At 43.8% G+C, this 13,189-nt stretch overlaps 1 protein-coding gene across 1 annotated transcript; it reads left to right on the top strand.

Annotated features, from left to right (window-relative positions):
• The first annotated feature begins 3,174 nt into the window (after positions 1-3,174).
• DYRK4 (dual specificity tyrosine phosphorylation regulated kinase 4) lies at positions 3,175-11,926 on the top strand. Its single transcript, XM_032646629.1, is given in 7 exon segments — positions 3,175-3,273; positions 3,275-3,325; positions 4,914-4,974; positions 8,317-8,346; positions 8,349-8,445; positions 10,796-10,971; positions 11,685-11,926. Coding segments are annotated over 7 exon segments (714 nt in total). The 5' UTR covers positions 3,175-3,216.
• The last annotated feature ends 1,263 nt before the right edge of the window (positions 11,927-13,189 follow it).

Genomic DNA, 13,189 nt, shown 5'->3' with positions numbered 1-13,189 from the left:
TCCTTTTTTCTTTCAAAGTTTGGGCAGCTTCAAGTTCCAGTGGTCACCAGTGTGACGGTGACTGCCAAGTCAGGATCTTTAAGCCCAGACCTTGCTCTTGACACAGACCACTTGATCATTTGATGTAAGTCATCACTGAATCAATACGTCTCCCCCTCCCCAGGCGTTTTCCCTCCTATGTTTTCTGTTAGTAAATAGCATCACTCAGGCAGCTGAGGTGCCTCAGGCACTTGCACCCTTCACATCCGTTCAGCAAGCTCTAGTCCATTTCCTGCATTTCTCAAAGCTGCTCTCTCCTTCCACTTGCTGCCTTTACTCTGACTACTAACTGGCGTCCTTGCCTTGACTGGTAACCTACTCGGGCCTACCCATCAAGCCACTCTAGCCAGAGGGAGTTTCCTAAAATAAAATCTGAGCCCGAACACCCCTCTGCTTAAAATCCACACACATACCCCTTAGCCTGTTTAGTTCGCAAGCTATTTCTAATCAGGCTGGCCCCTGTCCGCTTCTTCAACCTTGTCCCATGCTACCCACGTTCACCTTTGACCCCCTGCCACACCACACTGGGTGCTAGTACCCGTGGCTCCAGGTCTTCAGATGGTTCTTATTTGCCTTCTTTCCATTGCTAATTCCTACTTGTCCTTGAAGACTGAAAATCAACTTGGCTCCTTAAAAAAATTTTATTTGAATGTCTGTCTCCTCCATGGACCAGACTATATTCCTCCAGGTGATGCTGCTGTCATCCAACTATTTAGTTTTCCTGCTTTTACCATGTTAACAAATTGAAGGATAAAAACCATATGATAATCTCAATAGATGCAGAAAAAGCTTTCAACAAAATTCAACACCCATTTATGCTAAACTCTCCAGAAAGGCATAGAGGGAACTTATCTCAATATAATAAAGGCCATATATGACAAACCCACAGCCAACATCGTTCTCAATGGTGGAAAACTGAAACCGTTTCCACTAAGATCAGGAACAAGACAAGGCTGCCCACTCTCACCACTATTATTCAACATAGTTTTGGAAGTTTTAGCCAGAGCAATCAGAGATGAAAAAGAAAGAAATCCAAATCGGAAAAGAAGGAGTAAAACTGTCACTGTTTGCAGATGACATGATACTATACATAGAGAATCCTAAAGATGCTACCAGAAAACTACTAGAGCTAAACAATAAATTTGGTAAAATAACAGGATGCAAAATTAATGCACAGAAATCTCTTGCATTCCTATACATGAATGATGAAAAATCTGAAAGAGAAATTAAGGAAACACTCCCATTTACCATTGCAACAAAAAGAATAAAATACCGAGGAATAAACCTACCTAAGGAGACAAAAGGCCTGTATGCAGAAAACTATAAGACACTGATGAAAGAAATTAAAGATGATACAAACAGATGGAGAGATATACCATTACTTGGATTGGAAGAATCAACATTGTGAAAATGACTATACTACCCAAAGCAACCTACAGATTCAATGCAATCTCTACCAAACTATCAATGGCATTTTTCACAGAACTAGAACAAAAAATTTCACAGTTTGTGTGGAAACACAACGGACCCCGAATAGCCAAAGCAATCTTGAGAAGGAAAAATGGAGCTGGAAGATTTAGGCTCCCGGACTTCAGACCATACTACAAAGCTACAGTAATCAAGACAGTATGGTACTGGCACAAAAACGGAATTATAGATCAATGGAACAGGATAAAAAGCCCAGAGATAAACCCACACATACATGGTCACCTTATTTTTGGTAAAGGAGGCAAGAATATACAATGGAGAAAAGACAGCCTCTTCAATAAGTGGTGCTGGGAAAACTGGACAGCTACATGTAAAAGAAGGAAATTAGAACACTCCCTAACACCATACACAAAAATAAACTCAAAATGGATTAAAGACCTAAATGTGAAAGCCAAACACTATAAAACTCCTACAGGAAAACATAGGCAGAACACTCTTGACGTACACCACAGCAAGATCCTTTTTGACCCACCTCCTAGAGAAATGGAAATAAAAACAAAAATGGGACGTAATGAAACTTAGAAGTTTTTGCACAGCAAAGGAAACCGTAAACAAGACAAAAATACAACCCTCAGAATGGGAGAAAATATTTGCAAACGAAACAACTGCCAAATGATTAATCTCCAAAATATACAAGCAGCTCATGCAGCTCAATATCAAACAAACAAACAACCCAATCCAAACATGGGCAGAAGACCTAAACAGACATTTCTCTTTCCTTTTGTTTGTTCACTTGTTTTTTAGATTCCACATGTAAGTGAAATCATACTGTATTTGTCTTCCTCTGTCATTAAATTCATTTAAAAAAATCTTTCCTGTATATTTGTACTTTGATTGCAAAGTGCCTCAAGTCCATTTTGGAAACATACAGGGTACAAAGTCATTTTTATTAAATCTTTATTTTGTTTTAAATCACTAAAAATTATTACGTCCTTACTGTACCCAAGTCAAACAACAGAGAAGTGACTACAAAATCCCTTGCCCTGCCCCCATCTAGGTAACCCGTTAACAGCATTTGCAAATAACTGTAATGTCCCATTTCTCCAACCTCAGTTTCCTCCTCTGTAAAATCTAGGCTGCCTGCAATACTAAATATCCTCTGTACATCCTCGTCTGCTGAGATTTTGTTGAACTTTTCTTTCTATACTTTATAGAACACAATGCACATAATGTATGGAATATACATTTTTACATTGTGCATTTTGCATGCTTCTTTTTCAACTTTCATACACGTCCTCCCTTGCCAAATCGCAGCACTTCAGAGGGCGTCTACCCCAGATTAATCAGACAATTTGAAAACTTAGCTTTATATTCATCTTATGTTTTTTGAAAGCTTGCCCGACAAACTTACTTCTCTAGAACAATGCCTACTTTAGAGTTCTTTATCAGTAACGTGAGGCTAACAACGCCCCGTGATAATCAGGTTGCTCTGAGGATGTGATGAGATTAGATGTGGGATGGGACCATTTGTACTTCCTTCTCCCTGTGAAGCCCGGAGAGTGAAAAGACGTCGGGGGTAGGGGGGGTTCTTAATTAATTATCGTCCACCCTCGCCTGAGCAGGTATGTGGAGCTGCGTGCTCTGGAGAGGAGATTTCCACGTGAGGTTTCTCTTTCCCCTGCAGTCTGCACCTACATCGGAAGCCGGTTCTACCGATCCCCAGAGGTGATCCTGGGCCATCCCTACAACATGGCCATTGATATGTGGAGCCTGGGCTGCATCATGGCCGAGCTGCACACGGGCTACCCCCCTGTTCCCTGGGGAGAACGAGGTGGAGCAGCTAGCCTGCATCAGGGAGGTGAGGGGGACCAGGCTGCCTTCCAGCCGATGCCCTCGGGAGGGGTAACTTCCGCTCTCAGACTCCAGGCTGCATCGGACTCGCTCTAGGGCAATGGCCTGCATCTGTTCACGGGACAGGGTTGGATGTTTTGAAATTATGTACACTTCTGAGTTGACATCTAACCTTTTTATCATAAATTTAAGTAACTGCAAAGGATGTAACTCCCAGCATGTTGTGAATAGTGACATTTAAAATAAAACTGTTATACCGGTCTTTCAGATATATTCCAGAGAATCTAAAAACCAGGCTGACGTGACACCCATTGAAATCTGTGCACTGTTCAGTTGTTAGTTACCATCTTAACTTTCTGGGAAGAATATCACCCAATGAAAAGGCTTTACCGAGACCCTCACATGATTATTCATTATACCTGCTCTTCTTTTACCTAAAGGCATCTTGTTAAGCCAAATTAGACGACATGGGAGAAAATAATCCTAAAGATTGGAAATTTCACATTTTAGGATTTCCCCAGGGAACAAGAATATTTTGACTCTGAACAAAGACGTATCTAATTCCTCTCTCTCTCAACCTATCTATCCATTCATCCCAAATCTCCATCTTCTAGATTGTGTTAAAGTTAAAGGTTGGTTGGGGAGACACATACATCCTTGGGAATTAATGTAGAGATTCATCTTATGGTTGAAACTGATAAAGTATTCCACTAATTTAGTTAACAGTAGTTATAAATGATAGCTATGGTGGGATGAACACTGCCCTGGAAATCAGTAAACCCGGAGGCTAGTCCTCCTCTTTGGCAAGTCACTTCCCTGGTCTGGATCTCTGTAAAATGAGGGGACCGGAGTCCATGGCTTCTAAGGTTGACGATGGATGATTCCGTGAAGCATCCCTGAGCCAGTCCTCCTCCCATTTCCAAGGAGAATGGAGGGCGTGGGATCTGGGTGGAGGTTCCTACTGCCCCCAAACTGCAGCTTCCTCCTGACCTCAGTCAGCACGGCTCAGGAACAGGAGGGCAGGGTCATGAAGGGACAACCTGGGAACCTGGCTGCAAGGACAGGGGCCCGGAGCTGAGGGGGACACCCGTCGTTTCTCTCTTCTGTGTGCACCCCTATAGGTTGCAGTGGGGAAAGGTGACCAAGCAGGTGTTACCCTTGTCTTTTCAGAAGATGCTTTGTCATATCGTGGTCTGATGCCCATCTGGTGATTTCCATCTCCTTTTCCTTTCCTCCCTTCCCATGCTCTGAGCTGGGATGTGTCACTCCTTAATTCAGGGGTGGTCCGCAGCTGCACTTGTTTACTTGCTTGGACAGTGGGATCTGCCTGCTGTCACGAGTGGCCTATCTAGCAGGTGCTGATGTCTGTTTAGAATAATGTGGGTGGTGTCAGTGCTCGGGATACTGAAACGGCCCTGGATCAGGAGTCAAGTCTCAGGCGCTGGACCCGCTCTGCCACTGGCTTGAGGTTATCGCCTAATATCCTGGGTCCTTATCTGTAGAAGACAACATTTAGCTGAAGTCCCACCCAGTTCTAACAGTCTTGGAATGTGTGACTCCAGAGGAGTGAATCCACTGCTTTGTCCTTGTGGAAGGTGCTGGGCTTGCCACCAACCCACTTCATCCAGACGGCCTCCAGGAGACAGACGTTCTTTGGTGAGTCCCAGGTCTGACTCTCTTTTTCCTGTTGTAGCCAATGAGGTTTCCCAGCCCCGGAAGACACCTTCGATGCCCTACACCCCATATGATGCTCTTCGTCTGGCCCCACCCCAAAAGGCAGGCTGTGCTTAGAGGTTTCTTTCAGAAAAGTAAAAAGATGCTGAGCCATGGTACCAGGGGCATGATGGAGATGGGTGGGGCAGTCACTGGGAGCGAGGTCTCGGCAGTGAAGATGCACAGGTGCCGAGAATGACCAGGTTCCTGCTCAGAAGGCCTACCAGCAGATCTTGAAACCCCAAAAGGTTAGAACTCTACCCTCTCCTAACAGTTCTCCCCACCTCCCCTAGCAGCTTGCCTGCCCGCTCGCACTACGCACCGTGAGGGAAATCAGAGAGCAGAAGCGTCTTTGCAAGAACAGTGGGAAATTCCATTGCTACAGTTTATCATTAATGGAGCCTTATTCCTCCCTGCTGAAATTCTCTCAATCCCCCAGTCCCTCACTATTCCAGATTCATTGCAACTTTGGTATAAAATGGGTAAGCAAGGGCTGTCAGCTATGGCTTGTCAATTCTGTATAGGACATCTGCCTAATTGCTGGAATTAAGCTTCATCCACAGTCTCCATGCTGCACCGCCCCCATCCTAGTTCCCAGACTCTGGATTTTATGATCCTCTCTCTTTCAAGCCAAGCTGTGCTGTACAGGACGGACCGGTGGATCAATGAAGTCCAACTCGGGCAGGGCTTCTGGGCCACTGTGAACCAGAAGATGAAGCCAGTCCCAGATCTAAAATTCCTTTGCTGAGGGATTCCCGTGTACAAAAAGCCATAGTGGCCCTAATGTCAGCCAAGTGGAGTAAAGCCAGATGTGAGGGATGAGGGCTCCACAGACGGGCTCCCTGCCATCCGGAACGACATTGTCGTCAGCTTAGTTCACAGGCTCACACTGTCGTTCCCAGCCCTCCTGCCTCTTATTTGCACCCAACGGTGGCCTCAAAATGGGTAGACAAATCACATAATTTCTCTCCACATCTTGTCCCATCAATAGGAAAGTCAAAAAACACCACCCTGGGGGACCCTCCTGGACAAAAGTGTTTCACTCATGTTGCCGGGCAGTCAGTATATATTGGTTCAGCCACCTGGGGGTTAAAATGTAGTCTATTTCTGTACCAGCTGGTTAAAAAGCCACAGCCCTGAGCCCACGATCCAGAAACTAAAATTTTAAGGTCTGGCAAGAAAAGGTCCTCCAGGATCCCCCTCCAATGCCAAGACTGTCGTCCACTCGGATTGGTCAGTCCCATACCGGAGCAGAGCATCTGGCCGACTCGCCGGTATAACTTATGCATGGGGCAGTGGAACTGGTCTCTTGACCCCAGATGTCCTTTTCCCATCCACCACTTTTAATTCGGCCTTTTGGATTTCAAAGGACTTAGGGAAAGACAAGTAGGAGCATTGGTGTTCCCTCCTGCTAGACAAAGACAGTGTGGGAAGAGTCACATCTCAAGCCTATAACCCTGAACTCAAGAGACTGTACTTGAGAGAATCAAAAGGAAGGGAACATAGGCATTTTGGTAAGAGGGTACCAAAGACAGACGCATGTCCATTTCATAGAGTACCCGATTTTTACCGTCAGCACCAAGCTTCCGAATGTGATTTTGGTAGCAAAAGCACACATCTTCCCTTCCTGCATAAGAAAGGACGTTATTGGGAGCTGCTTCCTCATCCGTGTTTCCCAAATTTTATTTGACTATAAGAGTCATTTGGGTTCTTGGGAAAATGCTAATCCCCAGGATCCCCCTGTGGTATAGTGCGTTTGAGGTGGGACTCAAATTCTGTATGTTTTTTACAGCAGCTTATGATGAGGCGAGTTTGGAAACACTATATCCACATAAGTTCTTGGCTCTCCCTTCCCCAGGTTTGGGCTGCCAACAGGTCCTCAGCCCCCAGCCACTCCTAGTTAATACCCTTAATTAAGAGGAAAGTTGTTTCTTCAAAGGTAGCAAGATATGTAGGTGCTCCAGACAGCAAGAGGAGGTGGGGAGAATAATGAGATATTGGGGAAGGTCAGAGAGGTAGGAAAAACTTGTACAAGAAAAGCAATTACATAAAGATGACTGTAGGAGCTATGTTATTTGTAAGCCCGTGAATCTAATTCTTCTTTGGCCATTTATGAAAAGACAATATAGGATAAGGTGGGAGCCCTGGTGCCACAGTCAAAAAGGAGTTCACAGGACCTATGCCCTATGCAGTACCCCCAGCCCATTTTTTCCTGTGTAAACACACAGATACCCATGTGTGTATATACACACATACACACACTCACGGGCTCTTCTAGGAATTCAGTAAGAGCAGGTGTTCTGTTGGACGCCCTGCAAATTGTATGGATTGCAAAAGTAATTAGAAGTATTTCATTATGTACCTTCCAGGACGTCCATTGTATGAACCCCGAGTTTTTGTGAGAATTTCATGGAATGTGTCAATTTTGCATGTATGTATATACATATCCGCCCTTTTACATGTATATTTACAAGGTGTGAGCATACATGGTCACCTTTCTGAACATGCTCACCACGACCTAGATGTCCAAACGAATGGTCTTGCCTTCAAGGCATTGCACTGTGTTCTCAGGCCACCTTTGGACCTGTCTTCAGGGGTTTCTTTTCAGCAATGACAGAAGATACATTTGGTGAGGGCTTTAATCAGTGGAAATGGCTGAAGAAAATCATTCCAAGCAGTGTCTTAGGCCACCAACCAAGTTTGATCATTCCAGTTATGGACAAAATTTTGACGCGACTGTCAAAATAAGAAATGAGGTTAACTTGCTTGTGTGGCTTGTACATGAGTTCTGAAAGTCAATCCTTCTCCTAAAATGACTTTCCCGTTATTCCCCACGGGCGTCCCAAATTCTCACGTTTTGGGGTGAGGAAGGATCAAGGGCATAGATAAGCCAAGAATGGACAACATGCTTTTTGTTCAGAGGGGACCGTTTCTGTCACTTCAGATTTACTTTACTATTATTATTATCATCATCATCATCATCATTATTATTTTACGTTGGTTAATGTTAAACCATTAAAATCATTTGATTGATTCCAGGAGGAGGAGGTGGTGGCTCAGAACATGCCGAGTAGTAGGAAGTTATTTGTAAAAGTAAATTGTATTCATTGGATAATGTACATGTGGTTATTTTAAACTAAGACTGCAGGTGTGTTTGTCTGTGTGTGAGGGGGCAGGAGAGCTGCCGAGACCACTCCCAGAAGCAGCATGGTTGAGTGAGCAGCTGTGATGTGACCAATGCATATTCACACCTGGAACTAAACACATAATGTTGTATCTCTAAAGATTCCAAAGGTTTTCCTAAAAATATAACCGACAAAAGGGGAAGAAAAGATACCCGGATTCCAAGGATCTCACCATGGTGCTGAAAACCTACGACACCGGTTTCCTGGGCTTTCTGAGAAAGTGTTTGGTGTGAGTTTGTCAGGGTGTCTTTGCTTTTGGGTTTCCTCTTCAATACTGTACTTTCCCACATGTTTGCTGGTGAAAGCCTGGGGCTGGGAGGCAGTCATGGGACATAATAAACACGGACCATAGATCTTTAGAGTCTACGAGATGCTTTCCTATCTGTTGCCTCGTCAGACTGCTCTCTCCACTGTCCATCCTGTGTGGTCAGTGGGACAGGTGACTTGATGTTTTGAGACATGGAGCCTGAGGCTCGAGAGATTCAGTGACTTGCCCTGGATTACACAGCGTGTGGGTCGAGCTTGCTTCCTTCTTGCCCTGACTGCCTGGGAGCAAGGTTGTAGGCAAGTCCTCAATGTTTTCTGCTTCATGGACTGAAGCCAAGGTCTTCAGAGAGTCTGTTGTATCAATAACTATTTGCATACATGCCCAGTACAAGCTGGTTTCAGGCCCCTTCCCACCCATTCCCCTAGGATTTAGAGTCTAAATCCTCTCATATTAGGGAACTAGGGATAGGGCGATCTATAAACCATTTAGTATGTACAGCTTTTTAGAATCTATAGGCATATTTTGAATCTTAGAAAGTAGGCTCTGTACTTCACCCATCATAGTATTGATAAAAAAAAAACACCCCAATAGTCCATAAAGCACCTTAGAACAGTACCTAGTTTAGAAGGTATTTAGAAAATGCTAGCTGTTGTCACCAATTTTAAAGAGGTTATGCAAGTCTGTCTCCACTGAGTGGCAAATAAATTAGCCATGTGGTATTGGACAAGTCATTGTCTCTCTGGGCTTCAGTTTCCTTTTCTGTAGAGTGGGGTATTCCTAAGGTCTCTTCCAGCTGTTTTAGTCCTATAATTGTTTAGTAGTTTTAGAAGACCATATCTTTATGTTCTCTCATTCCTTCAGTGCGATGAAGTAGTTTTAGCAAAATACTACTCTTCTGGCAGTTGTGCATCTGGAGTTTAGGTACTAGCTCAGAAAATAAACCACCAGGGCCTGCCGAAAGTTTTCCCATCTGCGGGGTCATGCTACCCATCTGAAAAATGGAGACAGAGAAGGATCCTGTACACCATCATGACCCCCACTCCACCCCAGCCTCTTGCTGAGGCGATAGAATGAATGGCCATTAACTCGTAACAGAAACTCAGTACTGAGACAGAGGTGGGTAATCCAGAAACTCAGAGCCAGGAATGAAATTATTCTCCTTTTTAGTGCAAAGGGCTGGTTGCTCACGCCTCGTAAGAGGCAGTCATGCTGTCAGGGCCTGTTGTTTTATTACTTCGTATTTGGCTAATTAGCAAGTCTTTGAGAGACTAAAAGTTTTGGGTCACATTTAATAGGGATAAATGTAAAGTTCTGTGTCTAGATTTTATAGGCTAACTCTAGGAGTTCAGGAGAGGCGAGGTGTAGCTTAACAGCAGTTCATTGGACAAAGAACTGGGAACTCGAGTGGTTTAGACCTCGATGAGTCTGAAATATTAATGCCATCTCCTCGCAATTAGTAGCTGTTCCCAGCCTGATGGACACCAGTTAGATAACAGCTGAGATTTCCTATCTAGGAAGGAACTGATCATGTCGTATGATCAATAATTAGTAGTCATGTAAATGTTTTCAGATAGTTGAAGGGTTGTGACATAAAAGATGGATTAGTTGTCTCATTCTGTATGATGCTAATGGGTGGAATTTAAGACCAGGTCAAAGTTACTAGGCTAAAAGTTCCTGAGAAGTGAATCTTGGCTCAATCAAAATGAACAACTTTTAAAGAATTGAAGTTTTTAAAAACTGGAATAGCTAGTTCTGTGAGTTAGTGCCATGTTACTAAAATTACTCAAGAAAGGCAAGATGATTCCATGGTGGGTCAAGTGTGTTTTGTCAAGTGTATTTTGTTACTGCATTAGCAGTTTGGATTATCTCCAAGTCCCCTCATGATCTTAATATTCTAGTGTTCTATAAGGTTCTTTGTGATATACTTGGAGGTCCAAATTCCATAGTTTGGGAATCACAGTTAAGCATCTCTTCATTCTGATGTTCTTAGTTTACTAAACCCTGAATCCCACTGGTTTCGACTTTCTACAATATTTCTTGTAACGGAATTTGGGCTGTGAGATATTCCTTGGCTTGTCATACACGTTTTCTAAAAAGATCATTTCCAATAGTTGCCTCCAGGTCCTTTAAAATTATATGTCATAAGCTCTGTTCTATAGTATCTTTGAGTTTTAACATAGCTTAAATGGGTTCTTTAAAAATGAACCATTTTTATATCTTATTTAGGTTCTTTATTGGGGTCTTTGAAAATATTTCATTATTAAAAAGGGAAATAAAACCCTAACCAATGCTGGGCTTTGTCGGTGTGTAGCTGGGAGCCTTCTCTTCGCGTGACCCCTGACCAGGCCCTCAAGCATGCTTGGATTCATGAGCCGCGGAACCTCAAAGCACAGCCCAGGCTTCAGACCTTGAGGAAAGCCAGTCTCTGTTTCCCTTCTGAGGCCAGGAAGGGCAAGGTTCAAGGGCAACATCACTTGGGCAAACAAGGTACAGTCCCTCAAATAGCCAGTCCTATTTCCGTAATCCAGGGGGTCAGACGTCTCTGGAGGATTGCATGCCAAGTTCTCTGAGCTCAACCTTGGTTAATTATTCTGGCTTCATCACTACTGGCCTGACACTTCTTAATTTGGGGATTTTCCTCTTTCAGGAAACTTGGTTGTGGCTGGGTTCTCCTCTTTTTTTGCCCTCTCATCATTAGGAATTTCCGTGTTTCTCCTATCTCCAATTCCTATTCCCCTCCTTTCCTTTTCTTTCAATGCGTCCTCCTCTGCAAGCCCTATAATTACCTTTTGAATTTTTATCACACAGATTATGGAATTATGCAAATATCTTTTATATGCCATATAGCTTCACGGTTATGTCCTTGGTCACTGGAGTCAGGCTGCCTGGGATAAAGTCTGGCCCTACCACTTACCAGCTGTGGGCCCTTGGGCAATTTACTTAAACCTCTCTGTGCCGCAGTTTCTCCATTTATGAGAATGAGAATAATGCCTATTCTCTCTGGTTGCAGGAAGGATCAAAGGAACCAGTAAGTGTAAAGGGCTTAGAATAATGCCTGGCACACAGAATGTGCTTTACAAATGACTTGTTTTTGTATCATTACAACCAGATTTCCCCCAAATGACTTACAGCCTAATGGACAGTTAGAATGTAATTCATATTTGAACACTTACTTGTTCCCGCTCTCTCCTCTTTGGCAGAGGTGATCCTTCAAATAGAGACTAAAGACAAAATCAACGAAGGCGCCACTGAACAGGATCAGAACTCAGGTAGTCAGCAGGGCTCTGTCCAGCACACAGCTGAAGTCCAGCTGCCTCATCTTGCAGAAGCTTCCAGAAAGCCCGAGGTAGTTGTTGGGCCAGCGGAGTCCAAGGCCTCCACAGGACAACAAAACAAAAACTGCTCCCCCAAGAACACAAACATTTTACCACCTATTGTGTGACCTGAGAGGAGGGTGTGTCCCGTTCCTTTCCACCAGTGATTTGTATTAGAGACAGCACTTATATTGTACAATACTTAAGACTGTTGTTTTTTAATGCATAAAGGTTTAAAAAAAAACCCGTCTAGTCACATGGCCTACTGGCATGATTCCTATGATGAGGGATTGGAAAGGATGTCCTTGCACCCATGCTCCTTCCTTATGCCCTCAATCAAATACAACAATGGGTGCATGTGTGGGGAGATGGGGTGGGGAGAGAGTTAAGTACTCAGTGTTACAGCATCACTGAGAGGACTCTAAATGATAAAAAAAAACTACTTTTTTCCTCTTGCCCAAGACAGTTAGTCAGGATTCTGGTTTGAAAATGACAGAAGCTGAGTTCCAACTAGTTTAAACAACAAAGGACATTTATTGGTTTCTGTGACTGGGGAATCAGGAGGGCTAAGTGTAGACACAGCAAGATCTAGGAGTTCAGACAAGATCATGGAGCTCAGACTCCCTCTCCCCCATTAGTCTTGCTTCTTTTTATGGTTAACTTCACTCTGAAGACAAGCTCTGCCCAGAAGTTAAGATGACCACTCTCAGCCAGTCAGAAGATGCAGTCTTCCCGCTGGTAGGAAAGTCTCAGAGGTGATTGATCGGACTTGAACTCATCACTGTGTCTGAGACATTGGGGTCCTCTGATTGGCCAGCCTGGGTCACAAGCCCACAGTGTGGTGTGGTGTGGTGGCAGCGCCATGACTGATGCTTCTCCAGGACCCCATGGAGTAGGGCACAACAGGTTTCCCAAAGGACGGAAGACGAGCAAACTACAGGATGTATCCACTCATCCACCACCTGCCCTTCTCGTCTTTATCTACACGAACTCAGTCTGTATACGATTGTAATTATGGTACAGATAAATGTGTACAAGACACTCAAGATCATAACATCATAAACATCATACATGGCTTCATAGTTTTCATTTTAATCAGTGTGTAACTGTCCATGAAGGGAGACACCAGGTAATTGAAGCTATGGGTTTGGATGAGATCACCTAGGGAAGATGGTAGAGAGTAGCAGAGGGTCAAGAGAAAGTCCTGGGAAAGACAAACATGTAAGGGCTTGACCAAGTGGAGTAGAGCCCCTGAGAGACGTAGAAAAATAGGGAAACTAGAAACCAGAGGAGGAGGAAGTTTCTAAAAGGAAGGATGGAGAATAAAAAATAGCTGGAGAATGTAAACTTCAGAAAATGCTTCTAAAGCGGGGTGACATGGACATTAACTC

This window comes from Phocoena sinus, chromosome 10 (assembly GCF_008692025.1).
Source record: "Phocoena sinus isolate mPhoSin1 chromosome 10, mPhoSin1.pri, whole genome shotgun sequence".
NCBI classification, from domain to species: Eukaryota; Metazoa; Chordata; class Mammalia; order Artiodactyla; family Phocoenidae; genus Phocoena; species Phocoena sinus.
This window is presented reverse-complemented; position numbering and strand designations above follow the sequence as displayed.